This window comes from Necator americanus, chromosome IV (assembly GCF_031761385.1).
Source record: "Necator americanus strain Aroian chromosome IV, whole genome shotgun sequence".
Classification (NCBI taxonomy): Eukaryota; Metazoa; Nematoda; class Chromadorea; order Rhabditida; family Ancylostomatidae; genus Necator; species Necator americanus.
This window is the reverse complement of record NC_087374.1, coordinates 23,797,154-23,823,656: the sequence shown is the minus strand read 5'-3', so window position 1 is coordinate 23,823,656 and position 26,503 is coordinate 23,797,154. Positions and strand designations below refer to the sequence as shown.

Below are 26,503 nucleotides of genomic sequence, written 5' to 3'. Positions count from 1 at the left end.
GTTTTGGTAAGGTTTTAGGCATAAGGCACCCAAAAAGGTGATCTAAGCAGGCTACTTGAGGTCTGAACCAATAAACAGGCTTGGTTGATTTACTAATTAGGTTAACTAGCATAATTACGTTAACTGACCAGTTATCCTTTTTTGTCAAAATTCGTCGTAATGGCTTCCTAAGCCTCTTTTTGGAAGCGTTACAGCTAAACAAATCGTTTAGAATTGGTTGTGGCTTCCTATTGGTTAGAGATTGACTCCAAAATATTTTCGAAAATTGCCGTATATAAGGTCGCATCCGACTCTCATTTGCACAACGGCAAAAGGTGGCTGCTAATTTGTTCACCCTTCGTAATTTCACTCTGACTACTACTTGGCCGGAGTCTGCAGTGAAGTCCAAGAAAGAATTTGGCGAATGGCTTGCTGATCGTGGATTGGTGCGAAGGGCGCGACCATGCCCAACTAGGAAAACCCCCGTAAAGTCACTATGCAGGCGAATGTGAACGGTGAAGATGCGCGGTGGAAGTTGGGATGCTACGTACATGTTATCAACATAGGGTAATTATGCTAATTAAGGTGATTACTAGATCAACAAACCCTGTTTATTAGCTCAGACCGCAAGATACCCGCTTAGATAGCCATTATGACCACTTGTGTTTGCTACTCCTTTGCGTATAGACGTATATTCGTATAGACGAACGATCTGTTGGGACCTTCTAATTTCGTTAACTTTTTTTTTCTCGCCAGGTGATCAGAACAGAGCGTCAATTGAACAGAACTGAGCATTTTCGACATCCTCTAGTTTTTCCATTTAATCGAAGTGTTCAAGCCGCCGATGCTTCTTGTGAGATTTGTACTGTGCATGGAAGGGATCGAAAGAGCATAACAATTTAAAAAGGAACAGAAAAGACACAAAAATAAAGGAAAGGAACAAGAAAAAAAACACTGTGAGACGCGGGGGAACTTATTGGGCTACGGAAAGAAACAACTTCAAAAATTTTGAAAAAGTGGATTTTTTCATAACTCACCTCTGACTGTCGTAGGGTCTGTTTTTGAGGTGGAAATCCCCATTGTTGGAGAACGAAGACCAGCGCCGTTTTGTATTTTCAAGCATTTCTTGATACAGAGCACACATCAGGTTATCTGTCTTATGAAATCACTGAAATCATACGCGTTGTTTGTACTGCTATGACCTGAAGAAATTTGCTTCTAGGGAAGTAGGATAAATTTAGAGTTGCAACGAGTTGTAGCGGATTTTGAGAAGTGGAATTAGTGGAAAATTTAGAAGAGGCGTGTTATACTTCTAGAATTACTAGAACATTTAGAAAATAAGGCAAAGATTGATTTTTTAAAGGCATCATCCTACAAGTCTGGTGTGGTATGGATTTCAGGTGAGTTATACCTATACGTGGTCGTAGATTGTGGGGAAGAGGGTGATTTCGCTCATCTCTCCTCGTATCACTGTAAACAGACGGCTTCGGAATACGGTTCCTTACGACGTCCTCTGTTGCGACGAGCCACCTTCGCGCCCCGCCCCCGCTTCCGATTCGTCGAAAATCCATTCGTAGCCCAATAGACAATTCATTTCACTCGACGAATCGCAGGCGGGGGCAGGGCGCAAAGGTGGCACGTTGCAGTAGAGGACGTCGTAAGGAACCAAATTCCAAAGCCTCCTGTCTAGGCTGCAAGCAGAATTCAGAGCCGCACAGGCCCGCGGCTCTGAACTCTGCGAGCAGCGCGGCTGGTGGGCTGAGCTCCCCGCTGCGACTATAAAAAAGTTTTGAGCTGGACGACGTTCTCCATTCACCCTATGCCCCTTCCGATTATCAGCTGTTCCTGACCTTGAAGCAGCGTCTGCACCAAGAAACTTTCAAAGTTCTCGACGACCTCAAAAACGTACTCAACGATTTTTTATAGTCGCAGCCCCCTCCTTCTCGAAGAAGGGCATTGAGACCTTGCCCATGAAGTGGCTACGTGTCGTTAACAATGATAGTGATTGCACTGTTAATCTTTGATTTCTACTAATAAAGTAATTTTTTTTTGGAAAAGTGGGGAACCAGTATGCAAAAACCCAATATGGCAACTACGTCTTCAGCTTTCAAACCCCAAGACTTTATCAAAAATGCACCTAACATAATAGCTCCGGTAGTTAGTTATCTATCAGCCAGTATACGCAAATTTCACACCAATTCGTTCTTAGAATGTGCGCAAAACTACACATTTCATTTGTTAACTTCGCATAGGTAGAATTTTCCATTATCTTATAATGGTGTCATTTGGTTTGGCTGTGTGTCCATAAGAGACTCCTCAGAGATAGTGTGTCCCAGCGAGGCATTTTTCGCGCTTTACTAGACAGTCAACGGCAGAAAGCATTAACCGAACGGGACTAGACTAAATGAAATGTAGTAAAAAACAAAACAAGAACTGAGATATTAAAATGATAGTATGCATAAGAAGCTTAATAGCGAACATAAATATCAAGGTATTTCAAATTTTTCCGATTCCACCAACTCCTCTAGTCTTGCATGTTCCTTTGAAGGGTCTTTAGTTTCATATAAGGCGTTGAGAGAGTGGCGTCGTCACATCTCTGTCAGTTCAATGACGACGACGCTATGTCTTCTTACAACTAATCGTGGCGCCTGTCATCTTGCTGGCGTCGCTTACTTAATCTTCCTGGCTTGCATCATCAGATCGATGCATCTTCGATGGGCGCTTCAGATACAACCGTACGTGCGTTATATGTACAGATCTCCATCGTAGTTCTTTTCCACTTTGGTAGCGTAGATGACCCTGCAACCTCGTCCTTCATGGCGGCACCGCACCAGGCTTTCCTGGGCAGATTAGAAGCCTCTAGTCCTACGGGCTTGTAGGAGAACCTTGCGTTCTCCCGGAGTAGACCAATGGAGCTTATTTGTTGCAAGCGACTCGAAACCGCCTCCCTTGCACCTCCCAGTCACTTGATTGTAAGCTTTTGGTCGGAAAGACGCGCAGAATATCATACAGAATGAACCATTCCTGGCGCAGCAGAAACGGGGACTCCGTCCCCTAAATCCAGTCACGTCTCGGAACAGGTTCCGAGGTTAGCCACCTGAGGACGCGCACGCAGCCTCGCGACTAGCCGACTGTAATCCCTCTAGTGAGAGCGATATGTGGTTTAGTGGTTATGGTCCTTAAAGTCCTGCTCTTCAACATCTAAAGTAGCTTGATAATGATGACTGAGGTGTGTGTGAGAGAGAATGAATGGAATGAATTAATGAGTGTGAGTGAGTGAAACGAAATCCCAGAGAGAAAGGAGACGGATCTAACGGTGTCGAGCTGAAGCGCCGATGCCACAAAACACTAAGATAGAGTAAGATGGGATATCACGGCGTCGAGTCGTGCGCCTGCCGAGAAAGCAGTGAAATGGGGTGAAACAAGATCTTATCGTGTTGGTGAACCACCGTCAGAAAACAGTAAAATATGATGAAAGGAGTCCCAAGGTCTTGTTGCGCCGGCAATAGACTGTTGCTGGCGATGGACCGCGCTATAGTTCAAAGCGAATTTGCCAAAGACAAGCCAGAATTTTTGACGTTTCCTGGCCGTTAAAACTGCAAGCACAGTGTTTCGCCGTAACGTACGTCCCAGTATGTCTGCTACCCGGTACGTCACCCTCACCATGTTTACCCCGTTCTGTATGAGAATCCGCTGTAACTGTACTATATATATATGGTTCAAAACCGCTCTAGCTCCTCGTTCACACCTCCGGAGTTGATAAATTTGATTAGATGTGTTGTTTACATAACAGGGCATGCGGGAAAGAATGAATCGCAGTAGTTTCGCAGCGGGCTACAGGGCGGATAGTAGGCAGAGCACGCACCAAAAGCGATCTTCTGCCTGCTCTGAAACGCAGGTGGATCCATCGTTCGTCCTATCTCTGCTCTATCTATCTTCGACACGACTAACTCATAATATCCAGCAGTGCACAGTATATTACACATCGGTTCGGCCAAAGGCCTGCCAGAAGGTGCAGCAGAGGCAGTTTTGTGAAGAATGGATTTGACACGTGACTCAACCACATGCAATTCCTCGCTAATCTTTCTTCACCAAGCAGTTCTCTTAGGGGAGAGTGCCGGACTCCCGCACCTTGAAAATGATTCACACTGCGACGTAAAAATTTGTACAGTGTGTGTACTCGCACCAAATAATTGTTTGACGTCAAAAGAGTGTGGAGAGGTCCCGCCTTTTCGGTTTCTAGCCCGGGTGAGACTATGTGAGCTTGGGTGAGGCTCACATAGTTGTGATTTCGTGGGCTTTTTAAGGGCTCTTAGAGAGCAGGTCGAATAAACGTGTGCTTAATGTGCGTGAGTAGTGTATCTGTTGTTGCTGTTTACCAGAAGTGCTGGGCGAAGCTGGGCTGCTGTAGGGTCTGCTGTAGAATTCAGCTTGTGCGAACTCATAATCTGATTACATGATGTGTTTCTATTTCCGTACTATACTATTGCGTTTATTTCCATACTGATATTCTAATGTGTTTCCACATTAGAATATCACTATGGAAATAAACACAATGGATCGCGGGTAAAATGTAGTTGGGGGAGGGGACCACTCAGTGGTCCCTTATTTCTCGAGGTAAATAATTAAATCAGTCGAGGACTCTAAGACCGAAGCATTAGCCTTAGAGGATCTACGACATGTAAGCTGAAGTTACTAAGGGAAAAAAGTAAGTTAGAGCGCGGAGAAAACAAGGGCACCACTGAGTGCTCCCCACCAACTACATTTTCCCCCGGTCGCTCCAAGAAGTTTATAAAATGACTTTGGCTAGTTGATCTTTATTGTATGAACTGAGTTCTAATTTCTTGCGAATGTATAATCATGTGATATCCTAATTAATGAACTTTAAAGGTTAGGAGAAAAAAAAGGAAAAGAGACGCGCAACGTTCTAGCACTTACTGTTTATTTTGTTTGTGTTCTAATGTTGTCATCTTGTCTATTGATGTACAGCTAAAGACTCTTTTTTACCCGTTGGTTATGACGTTTTCGTTAATCTCTAGAAATTATTTTAGATGAGAGCTGTTTCTCTATATTCGCTGAGACGACGGTGTTTATCTAGATGTGCTGTGTATTTATGTGGTAGCAAAGAGGACACAGTCCCGAGCGTTAGCAAACTCCAAATCAAAGAGATAGTCAAGTCAGATGTACCGATAGAAAAGGTGTCCCTCTCTAGGGGACTTGCAATGAACAGGTTTGAAAAGGTGGGGCGACTTGCTTTGCATCTAAAGCTTATAACCGTAGATACGATAGTTGGAGCCGGTGAACGGACACGTTCACTTTTGGACGGTTGGCAAAGGGATCCTCATCATTTGAGCTGCACCCCATGAGCTAGGCCTCCTTCACTTGAGAAGTGTCAGGGTCCTCCCTATCGAACCTATGGTTATAAAGGTTTGGTATCCTTGGTAACAAATTGTTTATTGCTTATCCTTAGTGATCTTATGAATTCTAGGACTTCATTATCTACCCAGAATACACAGACACAGATGATGTCAAAGCAATTCAGGGTTTCACAGAGGTCCTGAAGAAATCATTGGAATTATCAAGTCGGTTGTATTTATAATTCTTGATTGTTTTCGTAATGGTCTCTAAGTTGTTACGGTTTTAAGTTGATCATGGATACCTTGAAAAGCACAGATGTCTCTCTGATTCCGTGAAAGCAGCACTTCAAGATAGTGCTGTATTCTCTGCATTAATACCATCTTCTTACAACGGGTTAGGATTAGGATACAAGGATCAGGCGAAGATATTTGAGGTATTCTTTCTGATCTGTGGCAAGCGTTTCTTGTTCATTGCAATCCTCATTCTTGAAATGAAGGTTAATTTGTTTTTTTTTTCAAAGGTTCTCAGCACTGACTGGAATGTTTATGCAAATGTGGCTTCTGTGAAGTCACTAGTAAATATTTTGTTGTTGTTTGGATCAGAAGAGATGAAAGAGAAATATTTTCCACTATTAGTCTCTGGAAAATGTCGTCCAGTCATCGCGTTCGTTGATGAGTCAAGGTTTGTTCACTTTTATTTATATCGCTTTATATTAGAACATTTTTGTTCCATTTTAGTGTTCTTATTCTTGTTCACAATCCCTCTTTCACAGTGAAATGCTATTTTTAGTAGTCAGTGGAGTCTCTGAGAATGTTTGTCTATTTTAGAAATGAATGAACAAAAACAGATCGAAAAGCTTCCCATCCCCAAGCTATAGCAGGCCCTGAGGATGTAATGTGCACCTTGAACAGTCATCATAGAGTCACTAAATTCTACGGGATGCATTCCCGCCTTTGTAAGGAGATAAAGAGGAAATTATTTTTATCCTAATTCGACTTTCGTAAGGAAATGCACATCACATTAATCCTTAGGCCTTATCCTTGTATGGCTCTGCTCTAGCACTCATCTTTTTTTAGCAGTTGTTAGAAGGGTAAATAAATAAATAAATAAATAAATAAATAAATTGGTTTTTTAAATATTATTGTGGAGGGCTGTTTTTTAAACTTATTTTTCTAGTTCTTTCTGCGTTTCAGTTTTTTTTCGATAGAGAATTAACTTTATGTACTTGTGTAACACATAAAATCCACTCTTTCAAAATCGTATGCTTCCAGTTGAAGCTGATTTTAGAATCCTACACAGAATGATTTTTTATAGGAATCCAAACCCAAAATGCACCGACATCTTCGTGCAGTTTGCATTTGCTTGCATACTATTTCGTTGTCCGTTGATTTTAAAAACTGTTTTTATCTCATTCAGTTTTACCTCAAGTGCTGAGCTTATTGGTGGGACTCGCACCAATTCCTTTTTGAAAATCGAGAACTTGTGTTGCACGGGAATGCACAATGCCAATGTTGCTCTCGTGTTCGCAACTGCTGTAAGTTTTGTATCATAAATGCAGCTTATCAATTTGGGCTGATCACTTTTTGTCTATCCCAGAAAAAATCTTTGGTATGAGTAGCATTTTCAGAGCATCTATGAAGTATATATGTTTAGAAGGGTGGATACTATTCTTGCTATATAATTGATCGTTCTGAATTGAAAGAAGAAGATAAGTGGGAGTTCAAGAGGAACGAAACCATTGGATTGAAAGGATTTGATGGTACACATAGAATAGTTTTCATCCTGTATGAAAAAACAATAATTCGTTGCAGTCGGTTATCTAAACTTGCAAGCTTCGGTTAACGACAACCAACTGGTGGGAAACTTGGGGCAAGCCAATGAGGTTTGTGTTATTCCTTACTCGAAATTGCTAAAAATTATTATTGCGGTTATTGAAAATGCTACCAGAAAGCATTGTCTTTTGTCGTTTTTCCGTTGACGTTGGTGGGATGGATCTATCTGCAGGTTATTGTATTTGCTTTTCTTGTTGAATTCATTGCTTTTCCTAGTAGCCTTTCATAGGTCACAAATTTTTAAAGTGAACTAGCGATAATCAGCGATTATCTGGTAAGTTATATGTAGGGACGATTATTATAATGGAATAACGTTGAATGCGAATATTTCTTGTTGTTGTTGTGAACTATAACCCATTGCGTATATTGCACCCGTAACTGAAAAAAATTCTTTGGTAGAGGTGCTGTATTCTCATGTGCTTTCATGGTAACATCATGAATTTGGAGATTTACATTTTTTTTTTTGTTCTTCTATACAGGTGTTTTATCTGTTCAATTTTTTTAAAGATATGGTTTAAGTAGTTTCATTTTTTATATCCAAGGACGTATGAAGATCATGAGGCTTTTACGACGCCAAACCCTTAAAAAGTCACAAATTTTGTGAAGATTTTCTTCCGTGCATTTCAAAAACTGCTCTGAGTACTCACATACTGTATCATGCACATCTTGCATATTAGACGTTTGATGGAAATTGAATGATGTAGGAGTGGGGGGAATCATAAACTTATGAATACCTAAGACTACTAAATGACGAAAAATGTTTCAAACAGAAAAGACGACTGGTTCTGGTCAGAAAGTAGGTTTGGATGAATTAATTAGCTGCGTGAATTTTATTTGTATCCATGAAATTTGTCTTCGTAAAATAGACTGGGGAGATTTGTTTGCTCACATGTAAAATTAATTTCTTGTAAAGTATTTCTCTTGATCACACCTTTTGTTGCATTCTGTGAGTCTTAGGTAAGAGATGAATTGGTTTCCACTGGACGCTTGCCTTTAGCAGCCGCAACCGTTGGATATGGAAAGCGTCTGTTGCATGACTTAGCATTGTTTTGTAACAAAACACCAAGTACGAGAAAGGTATATTTTTCTGTTTTCTGATTGGAAATAGTTGTTTTTATATTCGTTTGTATGCTGACTTTGTTCCACTTTTCTTCCAGGAAAATGCACTTCTGTCAGATGAGCCTAGTATTCAGCAGACCACAACAGAGTTTTCTCTCAAGGTACGTGTTCATCCTAAGAGAAGCATGAAAAGAATGGCTATATTGATAGTAAAGACGAGAGATTATAGTTATTGGTTGTGGTAAAATATACTGCTTTCTGAGTTCAAGTATCCAAGTGTCAGTGTAATCTTCAGTTTGGCGTGAAGCGTAGTGTAGTCGGGTGAAAACGATCTGAGGGTTGATGTTATTCGCTAAGCGGCTGTTTTTGAAGAGGAAGGCTGGAGCTGGCTGTTTGAATCACTTCTTTCATTAAAGACATCACCACAGGAATCTGAAGTGGTACGGATTTCAGATGGAGTATTCGTATACGGGATTGTAGACTATGAAGAGAAGTATGATTCCGTCCATTTCTTCCTAATTGCCATAAAAACGGTCCGGAAGATGTAGCGCGTGCACAAGGCTGGCGCGCTCCAACCGAACACGTAGAAAATAGCGCGCCGGATCGTTCGAAGCCGTATTGTCCGGGCCGTTTTTTAGGCAACTAGGAAGAAATGGACGGAATCACCTCCTCTCTATAATCTACTATCCCGTATAGGAGGAATACTCCACCTAAAATCCGTACCTCCTCAGATTCGTGGGGTGATGCCTTTAAAGAAGATCGAATAAAAGGCTCTTAAAAACGGTCAGAATGATTTTAATGGAATTTTAGAAACTCCAATTTTCCTGAGTATTTCTGTGCTTATCTGACTTATTACTTCCCCTTCTAATTTTGCTATACCAACAAACTTGGGAATTAAGCATACCTGTTGTAGTCTCCATCAGTCGTTCCGCTCCAACAATCAGTGTTAAATTGAGTTTGCTGAGAAATTTGTCATGACATCTGGGAACGAATTTTTCCTGGGTACTCTAATATATTCATAGTGCACATAAGTTAGACATTCTTTTCTTAGCCCTACCGTTCAAGATACGTACTGGCCTCCGCGTACAAAATTGGAGTGTGGTTATCTCATTTTTCAGCTGTACGTCCTTGAATCGGCATCGTATTATCTAGCTGGCTTACTAGATGAGCGTATTCCTGTCGTTTTAGATATAGAAAACGCTCTCATTCATGTATGTTTCTACCTGTCACAGTTATTCCAAGATGACCATGTATAGGTATTTTCATTTCAGAGGTTGACAAGAGACGTGTTGCGAAGCAGTATTAACACGTGCTTAGATTTGGCTGGATTGCAGTCTACAAATCCTTCACTCCAGTTTGAGAAAAATACTCGCGACGTTGCTACTTTGTTATCGATGGTAGTATCCTTCTTCTAATTGCAAATGAGAAATATCCGTAAAAATATATCGCACTCGATTATTTTTTTCGTCTCAAAGTTTACGCTGAGAAAAGGCAGCGTTAATTTTTGTTAGATATACTGATAAGTTAGTTCTTTAAGAGTCGCGAAGAAAGCAATGTAGAAAGTATTGCAATTGCAACGTTGTCATCTTGGTCTTCTATTGGTCAAAAGAGGTACGGATTCCTTCTCACTACAGCAAGATATTCACGTCTTCCAATGCTTTTTTTCCTTCTACGTCCAAGTTTAATTGATTTTCCAACAGAGTGATGTAGTGTAAGCGTTTTCAGTACATAAAGTTATCATCATTTTAGGGTAGTGAGCTCTCTTAAACGATTGTTTGGGCAAGAGAAATTAGCGGATGAGATACGGAACCCCAAGCTGACCCACTTCATCGCTGAACATGCACATCCTTCTTTGCAGGTGAGTTGAATTAAAGACACCACCCCACGAATCTGGCGTGGTATGACTTTTCGTTTTGGAGTATACCTATATCGGGTGCTAGATTACATTACGACGTCCTCTGTTGCAACATGCTACCCTTGCGCCCCGCCTCCGCCTGCGTTTCATCGAAAACCCATCCGGACGCCCTGATAGGCAATTCATTTTACTTGACGAATTACAGGCGGGGGCGGAGCGTAATGGTGGCGCTTTGCAATAGAGGACGTCGTAAGGAACTACATGCCGAAGTCGTCGTTTACAGAGATGCAGAATAGATGAGCGGAACCACACCTGTGTTCATAATCTACGATAGTTATACTCCAACGAAAATCCATACCACGCCAGATTCGTGGGGTGATGCCTTCAATAATTAAAAAAGTAGGGCTCTTTGTGCTGTTTTATTGGTTTTTGCAATTGCTGTTGCGTATAAAATGTGCAGAAGACAATTGCAGATGGCTTGTCAAGACTTGGAATTCTCGATGTCTCGAGTGAACAATGTCATTTCAAAACTGATTAGCGAACAGGGAAAAAATCTTGAGAGAGACCACGCCTCACTTGACCGATTGGTAACTGTACTGCAGGTAGCAGCTTCTGTTTTCATTACTCGTCTGCTGCTAGTTGAGGATTTTGCTTTGAGAATCATCTGGCTATGGTTGCGGTCATTTCGAGATCTTCAAGATCCTACTCTATAGGGCTACGAAATAGTGATGTAGAGTTGGCCTGGGCAACTTTCATATGTTCAAGGTAATCATTTTGGTTTTGCTCAGTGAAAGACAGCGTACAACGGAATTGACGATGTTGGTTCATCTCTGCGAAACTATGGAGTAAAGGTGTAGATTACGAGTATAGGGGTGTTCACGCTAAATTTCTCCAAATCGTCCTCATAAACGGCCTTCAAGTTCGATTTTTCCTACGAGCCACCTCATGTTCTTACCTTTGCATACGCGCTGGTTTCCTCAACGGCCATTCATTGGTTTTACTTAAACACGCTGCTAGCGAAATTTCTTGGTTACTGTCCGCTCTCTCGCAGACGCAGTGCGTGTACAGTGGTGGTGCGTTATAGTGTAGAAGAATTCGAACTCGAAAGCCATTTCCAAAGCCGTTTCTTACGACAATTAGTGGGAATCAAGCGCGAACACACTCGTAGTCTTCACCCCCAGCCCTATTTTCTCGTGAAGAGATCACAACATCATCCATCTTGCAGTATGCTGCCTTTAAAACGCAATGATTTATAAAAGTTGGTCATTCAGTGAAGCAGTGATCTGCTCCCCTTTCATGCCTAGTATACCACAGTGACAGAGATACAGGAGGCACAAAGAGCTGCTTATATCAAATTATAGGTCGAAATGGCTGGCTGTTTCAGTTTGTTGACCATACCATGACCTTACAATTGATTACGGCTTGCTAGCAGCGCACATTATGTAATGATCTCCGAATCTTAAAGAACGTAGTACTTCCTAGTCTTCGTGTTAATTTCATTCGGCAGCAGTTTAACGTTACCAAAAATCAAGTCCTCAAAAAAGTGGATTAAGTCTCTGAAATCTAATCCTTTGAACTATTCAGGTTGTCACGAGAAAATTGGTTCTTGTTAGAGGAGCTGAACGACTATTTCGGACTCATTCGCTTGAATCCTTCATTACTCAACGTTGGAAGAGCTGTGTTTGACATGGGTGGATATCAAATTGAGTCACCTTTAGAACGAAACTGGTAGATAAATTGTAGAACAGTATAAATTTATATGAGTCTGTCTGTAGTTGATCAAGGTGTTCAATGCAAATCCCAAAGGTGATCGAGCTCCAGCGTTAGGCGAAAAAGGAAAAAAGCTTTCAGAAAAGTGTTTCAAACTATTTCTTCTGTCCAACCTTCCCTTTGAGCCATTTCCTGCAGAGAATAATGCCGTTTGAGTTCTTGCAGTTTGCATTCTTCTTAGCAGTAACCTTCCAGCAGCCAACACTTGAGCAAAACCGTTGTTCCGTCACTAGTGTTTTACTAGAAGGTTAAGTGCAATGGATGCGTGAATCCTTGCTTATCTTGTGGTCTTCAAAATAGTATACATTCGTGTTTTTCATTTGGTATCCAAATGATAGGTAACTCGCGCAGGTCACATTACTGAGAGTCAGGGGAGTTTAGCTGGTTGGTCCGTATGAGAAGCAACGTATAGGTATGTTTTTGTTAGTCATCTCGAGGGCGATTTACATTCATTGGGATCCATTAGATCTCCAGACTATTAGTTCATCTATTGCAGCCCTTTCCTACCTGTTACCGGTTTATGGAGCTTAGTCTGTCACGTGTGTGTGGTGTCTGTGAAACGAAACTCCAAAAAGGAGGTGCGGCGGGTCCACCAGCGTCGAATTAGTGCACTGACACCAGAAAGCTATAAAATGGGATGACACGGGTTCCACTGCGTCGGATTTGTGCGCCGGCGCCACATAGCTATAAAAGGGGGCCAATGACGTTGCTATGGTGCGCCGTCGCTAGAATGTTATAAAATGGGGTGGATGGGTCCCGGGGCGTCAGATTGGTGCGCAATAACTTCATTTGCATGTTGCAAAAGGTGAATGAGACTTTGCAACCGTTTAATAGCCCTCGCCACAGCGCGGATTGCTTTTCACTTCTATAACTCTTCCGCGTGTCTATTTTCTTGCACCTTTGCCTCAACTTGGTAAGATGTCTTCTTCAGAAAGTGGAAACATGAAAGAAGCCCGCTGCTTAAATAGTGCCCAACAGTTTAAATGATGTGACGTGGAACGTTATCTTTATCAGTACGATGTTGTTGTTCACTTCATGTTATGTTAAATCATCATTCTGTGAAAACTGTTGGGGAAAATAGGAAAAAATCCATACTTCGAAAAATATTTTCAAATAATGTCTGTATTATGTTGGTACCGAAGGAGTATTTAAAGCTGACGTTTAAATGATCTCCAAATGTGGAACATTTAGAAAGAAATCCAATAAATCTTGGCCCTAATTTTATATTTAAAAAAAGTAGAAAGTATTATGAGAAAGGCACCAATATAATTTCACAGCAAATGAAACCACTATTAATTTTCATTGATCGGTGCACGCGACCGAAGCGAACGCCACAGAAAGTCTGCACGATCGATAGGAGGTTCGAATCCGACCTAGTGCTAACCAGGCCCTTCATCCCCCGGGATCGATAAATTGGTACCAGACTTGTCTGGGAGGATAAAACCACTTACTGACACATCGGCTAGCCTCCGCAAATCATTTTATAGCCCAATTACACGTTCGATAACCTCAAACGATTTTGAATTGAAATGAACGGGGTGGCGTAACTCAAGCGGATTGACTAACGCTAAACACTTTATCACACACACTTTATATTCTGCTGAGTGATAGAAGCTGGACAATATCCCTAATCCGCCGCTTGATCCTTTATGACGCCGATGCTTTCAACACAGTTTTCGTTTTGATGCTGTTGAATGAGTTTCTGGCAGTCAAGGAATGTTGGGAAGAGGGACCGATAAATCTCTATGACCTTTGACATGTCAGAGTTTCGCGTACACATACAAAATCCACCACAACATTAAAAGTTACTTCGAGTGTTTAGGTGAACATCTTAGTTATTAGCTCACCCCGCATAAGTTTGTGGTGCACAAACCCTTATTTGTAGTCGTAAATTTAGGTGTTTCCTAAGGCACTGGAGACAAAGCGAGCGGCAAGCTCAGCGTATTGCAAAATTTTCGATGTTAGGGCCCTCGCACAAGTGTGATGGTAGGGCTGCTGTTCACGAGCATGGCAGGGACCACGGCCTGTGTGTTTTCGTTTCTTCAAAACGCAATTTATTACCGGCCGCAACGCGATCCCGATGGTGTGGGTGGCGCAGTCTCGTCTGCTTATTTGAGTTATATTGTAGTTGAATCTCAGACGTTGGTACGACGACGGAGTTGCTCGCGCTCTACCACTTGAAGAGTTGCACCGTTGGAGAGGCGATGTCATAATGGCGAGGTGTTACGTAGGCTACACGCCTTCGTCTGGAACAGAAGAATTGAGCGTGATCAACTCATACTCTTGAACTTCAGATTAGTGGACAGATCCTAACATAGTCAATTTCGTGATACGCTGCCTTTGGTATGCTCTTAGCAATTGTCGGAGTTGGATTTTTCGCAAAAATTACACTCGAGCTACCACTAATTCGATCGGAGCTGAATGCGCTTTCGTTACATTATATGTTAGACGGTTGTTCTCCCAATGCCTACGGGATCATGAATACCCACTTGGAGTGCTATGAGTCTGCCTCTGTCGCGCCTTTGAGTTGCGTTTTGTCTTTTTTTTTGTACGAAAGGTAAAGTTGTCATGTGTGACGGATCAATGGGGCCAAATGATTGACAGCTGTTTTCCTAAGATAAGTGCACATCCTTGTCTGGATATCTTGTCTCATTCAGGCCAGATTTCAAGTGACAGTCCTTCTCCATACTGAATGGATAGTTACAAATGTGCAGTCACTTCCCAAAGAAAACAAAACTAGTACGTATTAGAAAATCTCATCATGTATTGTGAGTAGTGGGGGGACGAAAAGGTAGGGCTGTATACATCCATTTTTCTGATCTGTGCTGGGAAATGTGCGTTATCTGGTAGGGTCAAAACGACATGGAGCACTGTGCAGTTGCGTAAGCGGCGCGTTGGAGACAGCGATTGGAATCAAGGTGGGAACTATAGCGAGGAATGATGTCACCGCGGATCCTCTTTTATTCCAACCGCTGCAATCCGCCGCAGCGCTGCGAGTGCAGCCGGTTACGAACCTGTATCGTGTTTTATGTCGTTTTGACCAGACTGACTTATACATCACGGCGGAGACCCTCCTGGTGCACTGGCTCTCATGGGAACGGGGAGCGGTTCGATATCTGCGAGAGAATGCGTCTTGTATTCAGCATTTCAGTCCGTGACAATTAACGTTTCCTCGTTATTTGAAATATAAGTCGGTATTAATAGACCACTAATCTTGGCGCCAAGTAGTAAATGTCGATCAGATTACATCACCCCATTTGTTATCATCATAAAAGAAATAGATGCTATTTTTGGAACGTTGATTACATTTTTTTCACCGAGAGAAACAACACTTCTTTGCGATTCTCTTCTTCTAGCTCTTCCTTGTTTTGTACGGATGCCCATATCATTTTGGTTGTAATAATGTTTTCCGTTCGTCAGTGGTCTGGTGACATCATTAATGCATAGCAAATGACAAGTGGACAGTGTTTTCCGCCCCAAATAGGCGCTAGACAAGGTTGTGGATTAGAGTTGTGGACAAAGTTGTTTTTGGTACTCATTCACTGATTACAGCACGTATTTATCTCCAGTAACATCATCCAAAGAGCAAGAAAACAGGAGCTCTTGTATGAGACTTTTGTGTCTGGCGGACGAATTCTCCTCTCATTTAGTCGTACTGAACAGTACAGCGATTCTGCATTACGTGCCGTTTGCGATGTGTGCGATACGGAGGCGTATTCAGTATATTTCTCATTATGACTGCAATCATTTTATTTTGTCCATTCTTCTTCTAAAATCCCCATATTTTATATTCTGTATTTTATCTTGTAAGTGATTTTCTTCGCTACTGAAAGACACAAAGAGTTTGTAATCATAAACTTCTAAATTAAAAAAAAACAAACAAACAAAAGAAGACAGAATGAAGTGATGATGAACCAAAACTGGATTAGTCTGATAGTTTTAGAAAAAGGGTCATTTAGTTTCTGTCTGCAATTGCATTTACCTAGACAGAGGCGAAACGAACCATTCATTTAAAGGCATCACCCCACGAATCTGGCGTGGTATGGATTTTCGCTGAAGTATAACTATCGTAGATTATGAATACAGGGGTGGTTCCGCTCATCTCCCCCTGCATCACTGCAAACTGATGGCTTCGGAATGCGGTTCCTTACGACGTCCTCTATTGCGAAGCGCAACGGTTGCGCCCCGCCTCCGCCTGCGATTCGTCAAATGAAATTAATTGCCTATCAGGGCGTCCGAATGAGTCTTCGACGAATCAGGGGGGGGGGGGGGGGGCGCAATGGTGGCGCGTTGCAATAGAGGAAACGAAGGTCGTAAGGAACCTCATTCCGAAGCCATCTGTTTATCAGTGACGCAGGGAGCGGGACCACCCTTGTACTCATAATCTACGACCCGATATAGGTACACTCCAACGAAAATCCATCCTACGCCATATTCGTGGGGTGATACCTTTAAAACTATGCAGCTCCGTCAATTTCGTGATGCAGCGTATCACGAAATTGACGGAGTTGGGATCTCCTTGACTAGACAAGGGTAGTGGTGTAGAGTATGAATGTGACCACCTTCAGTTTCCCTTAGTGTTATAGAAAAGGGCGCATGAAACGGTCTTGTGTGATCCCGTTTCCCCAGCTATGCAACTTATTTACTATAGTTATAGTTATATTACTTAGACTAGTTATACAGGAGTTATATTACTTGGATTGTGGACGTTTTACGACGGATTTGCCTGCGTCCTATTACCCGCATTAGGTTGCATAGTTAGGGAGACAGGATCTCGTAGAGCTACTATACAGCCTTTCCTTAATTCGTTAGCTACACCCCATCCCTAACCCTCTGTGGAGAGATCCCAACATCATTAGTCTCGTGATGCGTCACCATTGATCTGTTTTATGATGAAAACTCTGTTCTTTCCATTTTTAATGGGAGTGCATGGAAGTATTAATAACTGGATTAGTAAAAAGAAAGCATTTAGCACCTCCCAATACCAGTTAGTACTGCAGCTTTTCTTCTAAAGAGCTGGAGTTACTACTTGAATTGAATGCTAGAACAAAACAATCGAGACAGTTTCCTTCTTTCTTCCTTTCTCCCTTTTCTCAGTTTGTCCGTCTGTCTTTTCTTCGAGTCTTCGATCATCTTATTCTCGAAAAACTCATCTCGTTTCCCTTCCTGTCATCGTTAGTCCTCAAAAGAAAATTTCCAATGAAACGAACGAAAGTGATATGGGATTTCCGGACCTAACCAGCACACAACCTAATGAAAACAACAGTTGGTGTCCAATAGATCGATGAGGGGATGTTGCTTGATACGAGTTACTAAGCATCCGCTTCACGATCTCTTGCATACAAATATCTAAAAATATCCTCGCAACTCCAGCCGTATCTGCGAACGATTTACGAGAGATTGATTGAGTGCACAGCTCTTCTCATTCAGCGATGTTCTACCGTTCCACTCCCGACGACTGCACTGTCGGACTTCTCACTGTCAAGAAAAGCGCCCAGTTACATCGACATCAAACTTACGAAGAGAAAACATAAAACTTTTTATCTTTTTATCTAGTGTAGGGAAGTTCTTTTCATAGTGTCGAGCACTGTGAATGTGTTCCACTACTGAAAACAAGAAAAACTATGAGGAAGAGGAAATCTGCATACACAAGTTACCGGTTTTCTTCCTCCATTTCATTCTTTGCTCGGCGTTTTTCCTAGCATTACTAGGTGTTGCAAAGATCATGGTTATGATATCTGCGCCTTGCATTTGAGTAACCAGTAAAGTCGTTAGTCTGGTCAGAACGACATGAAACTCGGTGCGTTTGCGCAGGCGGTTGCGCTCGAAGTGGTGCGGTGAAGCGTCGCGGCTAGGACCTAGAGGACCTTTGCTAGCACCACTCATCGCTGCAGTCCGCAGTGGTCCCGCCTCGATCCCAACCACTAGTTTCATCGCTTCGAGCATAACCGCTCATGCACCGACTTCATGTCCTCTTGACCCGACCATAAGCTAGTTGCAACCTTTCATGTTGTACACTGCGCCTCAACATATGGATGGGCTACCGCAGCCTCGATTCTTCTATGATCGGGACCACGTTCAGCCTTTTACTAAGTTTTTTTTTTATCAAGGACTATATCGGAAAGATCTTAACCGGAGAACCTATGTGTTCTCATCTTCATCATAAAGATCGCCGTCAGGGATTCGGCACCTTGAACGTTGTTGGCCTAATGATCGTCCGATGGACTTGCCGTCGAGGCCAGTGAGGCATTTTCTGATCGAAAACAACGGCTTTCTAATGAATTCAAGCTGCATACATCCTTCCTCTGATTGATCAATTTACTACGCATTCAAATGATAGTAGAGAACCCAAGTAGAAGAATTCTGTTTTTTTTTTCAATTTTACCTCATCAATTTTGATGGATCCTGACTTCTGATAACCCAGTCCGATGTATTCAATCTTGGCAATGTCTCAAAGTTCCATACGTGTTCCGAACTTTTTAGAATCATCTTTCCACGGCTGAGTAAATGATTCTAGTACATAGGTAACAAGGGTTCTAGTACATAGGAAAAAATCGTCAGTAAAGTACAGTCTAGGGAAGTGGTGTGAGAAATGAGCGCGAGATTACGTCGAGTACAAGAGCTCAAGATAATGAATAAGAGCGAAGGGAGGACAGAGACAGCCGACGTCCTGGAACTGCAGCTGCGTCGACGGGTGTGCTCTAAGAGGAGCTGTTTTGATGAGATGCTCACTAGCCCTGTTCATTTTTGCAGTCCGAGTCGCTCACAACTGCTCTGCTTGAAATGCAGTCGCTCAGGCAATTGGACCGAGCTAAGGGTAGTTTTGTGCGAATATATTTGCTGGCATCGCGCAACTTCAATTTTCATCATAAAACAAAGGAGGATTAAGAAGCACTACTTCAGATCACACAGCTTTGAAGAAAATAAGGTGCGATGGCAGTGATTACTCTGGGAAGTCAGAAACCAAAGAATGAAATAAGATCAATTAATGATATATTTTGAAAAAATGCAAAAAAAGTTGTTGGTTACTACAAGTACAATTACTACAATTTTTCACTTGGAGAATAATTTCACATGTTCCCAAATTCATAGGGAAGACACGCTGTTAGCTTCTTTTTCGGTTCGTCGATGGTGCACATAGATATTACCAGCTCTGGTGAGCGAGTACACAAGCACGTATTTCTTCTGCAACTACATATAACTATCGATCCGATAAAGTATCCTAACACTGCCCAACCATCCTTTAAACTTTATCACCTTTGTAATAAAAATATTGTAGTGTTGTAACAGTACTTAAATAATGGAATACTTTATTTCAAAATCCTTAAACTAACGAATGACTTGCAATGTGTTTAATACACCAGTAGTACCGAAAAGAAACAAAGACGGGCGAGATATTCAACAGCAAACAGTTTCTCGACAGAAAATGGCACATTAAGAGCTTATCGTATTTACAATAAATAACAACACATCTGCCAGCGGTAGGTACTTAGTGAATAGTGCAGATGAGCAGATATCGTATACTCGTACAAACAGAGAATGGATGATAGCGTTACGGTCACAAATTTCATACCTTATGCGAAGTCATTTAACCGAACCACAAATGTAGATTATTTCCAAAGAGACTAGATTGGGATGAACCGACAAATTAACAACCTGAGAAGGCACTGCAGATATTGAACAAAAGGCAATGCTATTATATTGTAAGCGGATAACACATAATAGTTAAATGTGGGCATGCATACCACCGTTCACACCTATAGTTTCACCGGTTATGTAACTGGCTTCGTCAGATACCTGAAATTCTATTGACATCAAAAAGCTGCATTTACGGGCCAAAAATGATCCCCTATTTTTGAGGGATCCGTAACCAAAGTGCAGTTTTTGAACACCCATTACGCTACGAGTATAAGGCTCTGAAACAGCTGACTTACCAAGAACGCTACAGCATCTGCGCACTCTTCAGCTTGTCCTAGCCGATTAAGGGGGATGGAGCGGAGCCAGTTCTCATGATCTACTTCGTTTGCATACAGTGCTCGGCTGAAGTCTGTCCGAATAATGCCTAAAATGATTAACTCGAATAGTAGAGCAGATATAGAAACAAGTGAGAACACTTCTTTTGTACTTACATAACAACCCACCCAAGTTAACTTAGTTCACATGAATCTTCAAGATAACTATTTCGCGTTTAGAGGTTGAAAACAATTCTTTTATTTCTTAACAGCCTCGAACATCCATTTATATGTAAAATACCGCATCAACATGGTCACCTTCACATTAATAGCCAAAGCAAAACGATAAACTAAGTAGTAACCACCATTTGTCTAAAGGAAACTTTTTCAAAGGACGCTCTCGGTGGTTTTCTCACATGTAACAGTGGACAAGGATCGCTCTAATGAGAAGAGAACATTATCCACGTGCAGCAGGCGTGTATTTGTTTTCGAACTATTCCATACGGTCTGTGATAAACACGTGCAGTGGAGTGCACAGCAAATGTTTAGGACATTAGCGATGCACAACTGCAGCCTTCATGAGAAAATATGTTTTTACACACTTTGCTAAGCAACACCCAAGACACTATTATGGAATTTACAACCGTTGCAGAGTGCAAATTTACACGAGGATGATGGGAAAATACTTGATAAAAACGATCCCATTAGAAAGTTAGAAACATTTTTCAACCGTACGCCTTCAGTTACATTTCAAAACCACGGAATTAAGGTGTTTCATTTTTCATTTCAATACACCCATTTCTGAACGAACGAAAATGCCCATCGTCTAATCCCAAAATCAGTTCTCTTAGTGCATAGGGAGCCGCGACTACTTATCAGTTTTTCGAAGTAATTCTTCGGAAAAAAAAGTACATTAATAGAAATCTTCTACTGCTCTGACACAAAGATGGGCGTGTATAGCGCGACGGTAACAGGTTTCGCTGCATTTGCATGATCGATGGTTGGACCAACCAGCGTTCCATACCTCCTAGTTCGATAAATTGCTATCAGTCTATCACTAGTCTGGAAGGATAAAAACACTAGCCTGATACATGGGCGGGTACCTACAAGTATTGTATCCTCTATAAATAAATAATAAGTGCACGGCGCTAATCGACCTTTATTTTGATACGCCTTCGCGGTTGACTTCAATTCGACTTCAATTTAGAATCGTTTGAAGTTCATGAATGCATTTACAACCTTACAATGAATGCGTGGGCGAGTTGATGTGCTATGTCACTGTTTTTAACCTCCCAGACAAGACCGGTTCTTATTTATCGCTTCCGTAGGTATGAATGGTTTGGTTGACATTATAGCGGTTTCGAACCATCGACACCGCAGTCTCAAAAACCACTTACTGGCAGCGTTAACCACTAGCCAAGTAAGCGTTCAGAAACCTGTAGCGATCCGGAATTTAAGTCAAACGCGTAGGAACATCCGAAGCTGGTAGATTTACACTGGGGACTTTGACCTTCGTGATTATATTATGTTCAAATAATTTCAGTATGTTCGTGCCCATTTCAATTGAAAAGTCCATGAATTACACCCCTCTAACTCAGTGGAAATGCTTAAAATCGTTTTCAAGAACGGTTTCAAAAAAAGAGCTGAATAAAACCTCATAAAAACAAAGCACCAATTTTATAATAACAGCAAAAGTCTTCATGCTGCGTTAAAACCTTGCAAAACGCTGCATGCAGCGCCTTGACAGCTGTCACGAACCAAACTCCCAAATCATGGATCACGCGGTTGAGACATTATTTCAGTAGAAATCCACGGGTGCACGAGGAAAACAAAAATTGTGACCAGTTGTTATTTGCAGCACCCATTTTCCGCACGTGATTACGCTCTGCCAAACAACGTATTAACATTCTACAGATTTGTGGTTAATAAGCAAAAGTAGACCTGAAGCGAACAGTTCAGTAAGGAAAAAATCCAAAGAAAAACATAGCCGTTCCAAAGCTGATGAGCTCAACTACATGCTTAGTGTTTGGTCTCTGCAATGAGTTAGTTGAAAAGAGACACCTGGTGCAATTGCGTTGACTCGAATGTTCCGTCGGGCAAGAGACTGACTCAAAGCCTTGTTGAGACCAATGAGGGTGCTTTTCATAACCGAATAAGCTCCAAGTCCATCGATAGGTGCGTAGCCAGCAACAGATGACACCAAGACAACACAGCCCCTACCGCTGGACTCCAAATGAGGAGCGGCTTCTTGGGTAAGTTGAAGAGCCGATCGCACCTGAACTGGAGATATAAATGCCTTGGCGCCATTCGCAATTTTCGACTGTAACTTTACAAGTATGCCAACTACACGAGAAAACCCCAGGTAACGAGCCTAACATCAGCACATCCATCTGTGGTGATACCGCGAGCACAAGATGATGGATGAAAAGTGTTAATTTTCAAATGGATTCCCTTTGAGAGTTATGATATAATGGAAAATCCTAATCTTCTTCAAAGCTTGCACCATTTTCCCCGTTTTATCCAAAATAGCCTTATGGCTAAAGTCAAACCCTCATTTAAAATAAAACTCAACTCCTTCTACACAGAACATTCTTTTCCCCTCAGAAAACAGCGAATGTGAAAAACCTACATTAACTGTGAGAAGTTTGTCCCACTGTGAGTCGGATATGCTCATGATGTCACCAAAATGTGGATTAGCAGCAGCGTTAGATACGAGGATATCAAGTTTGCCATACCTTAAAGTGTACGTAAATACTTTTTTACTCACACTGATGTCACTTGAATTCAACAGTTCACATGATCCACAGAATTCCCAAAATCCCAATCAATCATAGTAGAACGTACTGGTCGATCGCAAAGTTAATTAATCTCTTTCGATCTTCTTTTAGTCCAACATGTGCTGTCAATCCGGAAGCATCGATACCCTCTAGTCTTAAGGCTTCGACAGCTTCCTGAAAAAATGTTATCCTACTGTGTAAGTTAGTTTAATAACACAGACTCTATTCTTTATTCTAACGCACATTGCATTTATTTGAATTGGTTATATGTGTAATTCGTAGCGGCAGTCCTATTTACCACTGTGCAAAATCATGAATGTCAGGTTGTTCGACATTATGATTCTTTACAGTGGTAAATAGGATTGTAACATAATGAGAAAAAAGATGACGTGGAAGCGAGCATAAAAAAATCTGATGGCCACCAGCAGTTTCGCCGAACTGATCTCCGCACACTTGCTCGTATATCGATGAATATTTGCGACTAAGTAAATATCGCGACAAAGAATTTTCGAGAATTGTGGACAAAAGATTGAATGAAGTGAATTCGGTTTGTTTTGCTTCCTGAACATGTTCAGATCTATTCAAAAGTACACGTGCGAGACAATACCAATACGAAATGCCACGTGGTGCCACTTCCACGCGTTCCAAGTAACTGTTTGCCGAAGCATCTGTTTGATTTAGCAGACTCGCTCTGAGACGTACGTAACGGTTGTGGCGAACAAACCGGAGGTTAGCAAAGAAAAAAGTTAATTTCAAAACGAAGCTAGTCCCATAACAGAAAAAGAACGAGAAAAAATGAAAAGATAAGATGACGCATATAGCTTAACTACTTCGCAGTCCACTCTGAATTTTGTTGAAGAATCTTCTTTCGCTACTTTCTCCATAAAGTAACAAGTATTAGTATTATAGCCGAGTCAAAACGACTTGATGCTCGATGCTGCTGAGCGACCGCGCTTGAAGGAGCGCGGCGGAAATAGCGGCTCGAATCGAGGTAGGACCATAGCTAGCCTCATTGCACTACAAAGATGAGTGGTGTTAACGAGGGTCCCCCATTTATTCCAACTGCTACGCTCTACCTCGCAGGTTGGGATGCAACTTACTCAAATGCACCGAACTTAAGGTCGTTTTGACCTTGGCTCAACTTTATAGTCGCAGCGTTCTTAATTTTTATCCAGGTGAGTAAAAATCATGTGTACACTCCTTCAATACAATGACTTTGTTTCTGCAGACTGCAGAATCCCCGTGTCAATGCTGAAGAATTTGTTTATATCTCCCAGAATTTCTTTACGAGATTTGAATGGGGCGTTGACGGCGAATATAACATCTTCGTTGGAAAATTCTTCGGGTAAAGTGTCGTTGGGAGGGGGAGGGTGCACTCGGTGGCGCCCTCATTTCTCGAAGTAAATAATCAAATCAATCGGTGCCCTAAGGCCTAAGCATTAGTCTTAAAGGATCTATGATATGTAAACTTGAGTTGCTAAGAGAAAAGTAAGTTAGAGCGCCGAGAAAACAAGGGCGCCACAGAGTGGCCCCCACCAACTACATTTTCCCCCGGTCGCTCCAAGAAGTTTATAAAAAAATGACTTTGGCTAGTTGATTTCTATTGTATGAACTGGGTTCTGACTTCTTGCGAATGTATAATCATGTGATATCCTAATTAGGGAACTTCGAAGCTTAGGTTTACTTCGTTTTATATTATATTACTATGTTAATTATTGCGTTTTATATGTCTCACTTTGTTGAAACCAGACTTGCATATTTACAAGGAAAATTTAAAGCAAATATCAGTCGGAGTGAAACTAGAAAAAGGAAAACGAATTCACCTCTACATTTTTCTGCTTTCTGCTGCTGACAACCACGGATGCTCCGTCTAGCCCTAGACGTTTAGCAATTGCGAAGCCGATACCCTACAATACAATACGTAATATCTAAGCAAATTTTGGAGCAGTAATCTCTATTTCTGGAATGATCATTGAAGAGCTGCCGTGTCAAAAATATAAGTCACTTTCGTTGACACGCCTGATGGATTATCAGAATGTGAGCAAAAGTGAACTAATGAAGAGAAAACGAGAAAATTTAATTATTTCAATTCAACACTCACCTTAGTTGATGCAGACACGACGGCCACCCGGTCTGAAAGAACTTTGGCAGCCATCAATGAAGCCATTCTGAAAATAGACATTCGTACTTCTACTTGCTTAGTCTGCCTGAGTAAAATGTAGTTGTGGAGAAGGGGGCACTCAGTGGCATGGCACCTTTATTTCTAGAAGTAAATAATTAAATCAGGCGGTGCCTAAGATCTAAGCATTAGTCTTAGAAGATTTATGACATGTAAGCCAAAGTTGCTAAGAGTAAAAAGTAGGACAGGACGCCGAGAAAACAAAGGCGCCACTGAGTACCCCTGCTCCCACCCCAACTGCCTTAGCTCGGATAAAATTTAACAATGGAGCAAGCACAAATGCAACAACAGAACTGTCTTGAAACATTAAGAGTTTGGTCTCGTGGGAAACTGGTCGGAGCAATAAGCTATTCGGTCACAGAATACGTCCAAACTAGACTGATCAAATCATCCTTCTAAGACCGTAAGACACACGTTTCGTACCCATACTCTTCTCCCAAGAATCAGAGACGACGACTAAAGTCTTCCCAGCGGCACTGAGCTAGCGGTGGAACAGTGCAGCGTTTGACCGGCGAGTTTGGACGTAACTACTGGCATGACCGCCAGGCTAACTACAACATGACCAAGTTACTCACGATGAAGAGGCCATTGTGAGTGAAGCTGAGTGAAAGCGAACGGCGAGTGAACGAGAAGCACTGTTCGATCGTAAGCAACGAGAAGCGGATGCGACGCGAGCTGAACTGACAGCGCTAACGCTGCGGCGAGAGGGCGTGGTCAGGCACACGTGAAAAAAGCGTTTGTAGGCGGGGCCAGCGTCAAGACCATCCTGGCGGATAAGCGCAGAACCATCCGGAGAAAGTGCACCACACCATCCGAGGTAAAACTGATTAAGAACCGAGTCGTGCTAGGTGTTCAAATTTAAGTTTTTACCATGAAAAGAACCGATCATCTGAGATTACGTACTTGGTTCTATACGATTGCTGTGATGCAGCAGGTGTTATGGAAAGTAAAATACCAATTGAATGAATATGAGACCATAGCGATATGGCAATTGACGTCAGAAGTGCAACGAGTGCAGAGGCGGGCAGCTGAGCAAAACCGTTTTTACTCATGGCACAAATTGCGTGAGCGAACGAGTGCAAGTTAGCGGAGCTTCCGGCCCTCTCACGTGACCGTGGAGTGTTGTAACCCATTCAAGGGCTTCCTGCCCGATAGTGCAGCCCAGAGCGACGGTCCTGTGGCAAAAACACCTGTTGTAAAACCGTCCGCGGCGCACTGTGGGATGTGGATTTTTGGCTGGGTTGTATCTAACTTCATCTTTAAGGGCTCTGCAAGCAACACCACGGTATTTTCTTCAAGCTGGAAGGCTACTTCTTTTAGATTTCACTAGGATCGATGACATATCACGGGTGTAGTTGTAAAATCTTTCACAGCTGTTGTGTGTGCTTCTGTCATAATTTCCATACGAATTAAGATCGACTTATTGTTGGTACAGTGTCACAGTGATTAAAGTAAGCGTTCTAGGGAACTTCATCGTTGATTTCTCCTGAGTAACTACAGCTTTCTTCAAAAGTTTAACAAAATAAACTTCCAGTAAGCCTGTTTAGAGAAGTTAGAGCATAGGTAATTCCTGCTCTCTACTCCTTCCTTCTCTTAGTAGTTTCAGCCTGCATGTCATGGATCTTTTAAGACTAACGCTTAGGTTCTAGTGCCCGACTGACGCAGCTACACACTTTCAGTGATGAGCTGTCGACTAATGAAGTATCGTCTTGTCAAGTGTTTCTCTAATGGAATAGCCATTT

The 26,503-nt window shown here is 41.9% G+C and overlaps 2 protein-coding genes across 4 annotated transcripts; one reads left to right on the top strand and one right to left on the bottom strand.

The window, feature by feature from the left end:
- Window positions 1-3,775: 3,775 nt before the first annotated feature.
- Window positions 3,776-11,815, top strand: RB195_002487 (uncharacterized protein; the record flags this gene model as incomplete). 2 transcript variants are annotated; one of them, XM_064199771.1, is made up of 17 exons in its annotated part: window positions 3,776-3,877; window positions 5,031-5,219; window positions 5,468-5,561; window positions 5,625-5,770; window positions 5,858-6,018; window positions 6,754-6,871; window positions 6,991-7,096; window positions 7,149-7,219; window positions 8,127-8,246; window positions 8,327-8,389; window positions 9,347-9,439; window positions 9,500-9,625; window positions 9,766-9,839; window positions 9,978-10,086; window positions 10,557-10,685; window positions 10,742-10,848; window positions 11,668-11,815. In XM_064199771.1, the coding sequence occupies 17 exons, from the start codon at window positions 3,776-3,778 to the stop codon at window positions 11,813-11,815; spliced, it is 1,956 nt and encodes a 651-aa protein (XP_064055652.1). The 2 variants fall into 2 exon arrangements, with proteins under 2 accessions (XP_064055652.1, XP_013307022.2); XM_013451568.2 differs by lacking the exon at window positions 3,776-3,877.
- A 7,763-nt stretch (window positions 11,816-19,578) lies between these two features.
- On the bottom strand, window positions 19,579-25,894 carry RB195_002486 (uncharacterized protein; the record flags this gene model as incomplete). 2 transcript variants are annotated; one of them, XM_064199769.1, is made up of 8 exons in its annotated part: window positions 19,579-19,650; window positions 19,788-19,915; window positions 21,867-22,080; window positions 22,435-22,540; window positions 22,650-22,756; window positions 24,406-24,489; window positions 24,684-24,750; window positions 25,665-25,894. In XM_064199769.1, the coding sequence occupies 8 exons, from the start codon at window positions 25,892-25,894 to the stop codon at window positions 19,579-19,581; spliced, it is 1,008 nt and encodes a 335-aa protein (XP_064055650.1). The 2 variants fall into 2 exon arrangements, with proteins under 2 accessions (XP_064055650.1, XP_064055651.1); XM_064199770.1 differs by lacking the exon at window positions 25,665-25,894 and adding an exon at window positions 25,337-25,350.
- Between the last annotated feature and the right edge of the window lie 609 nt (window positions 25,895-26,503).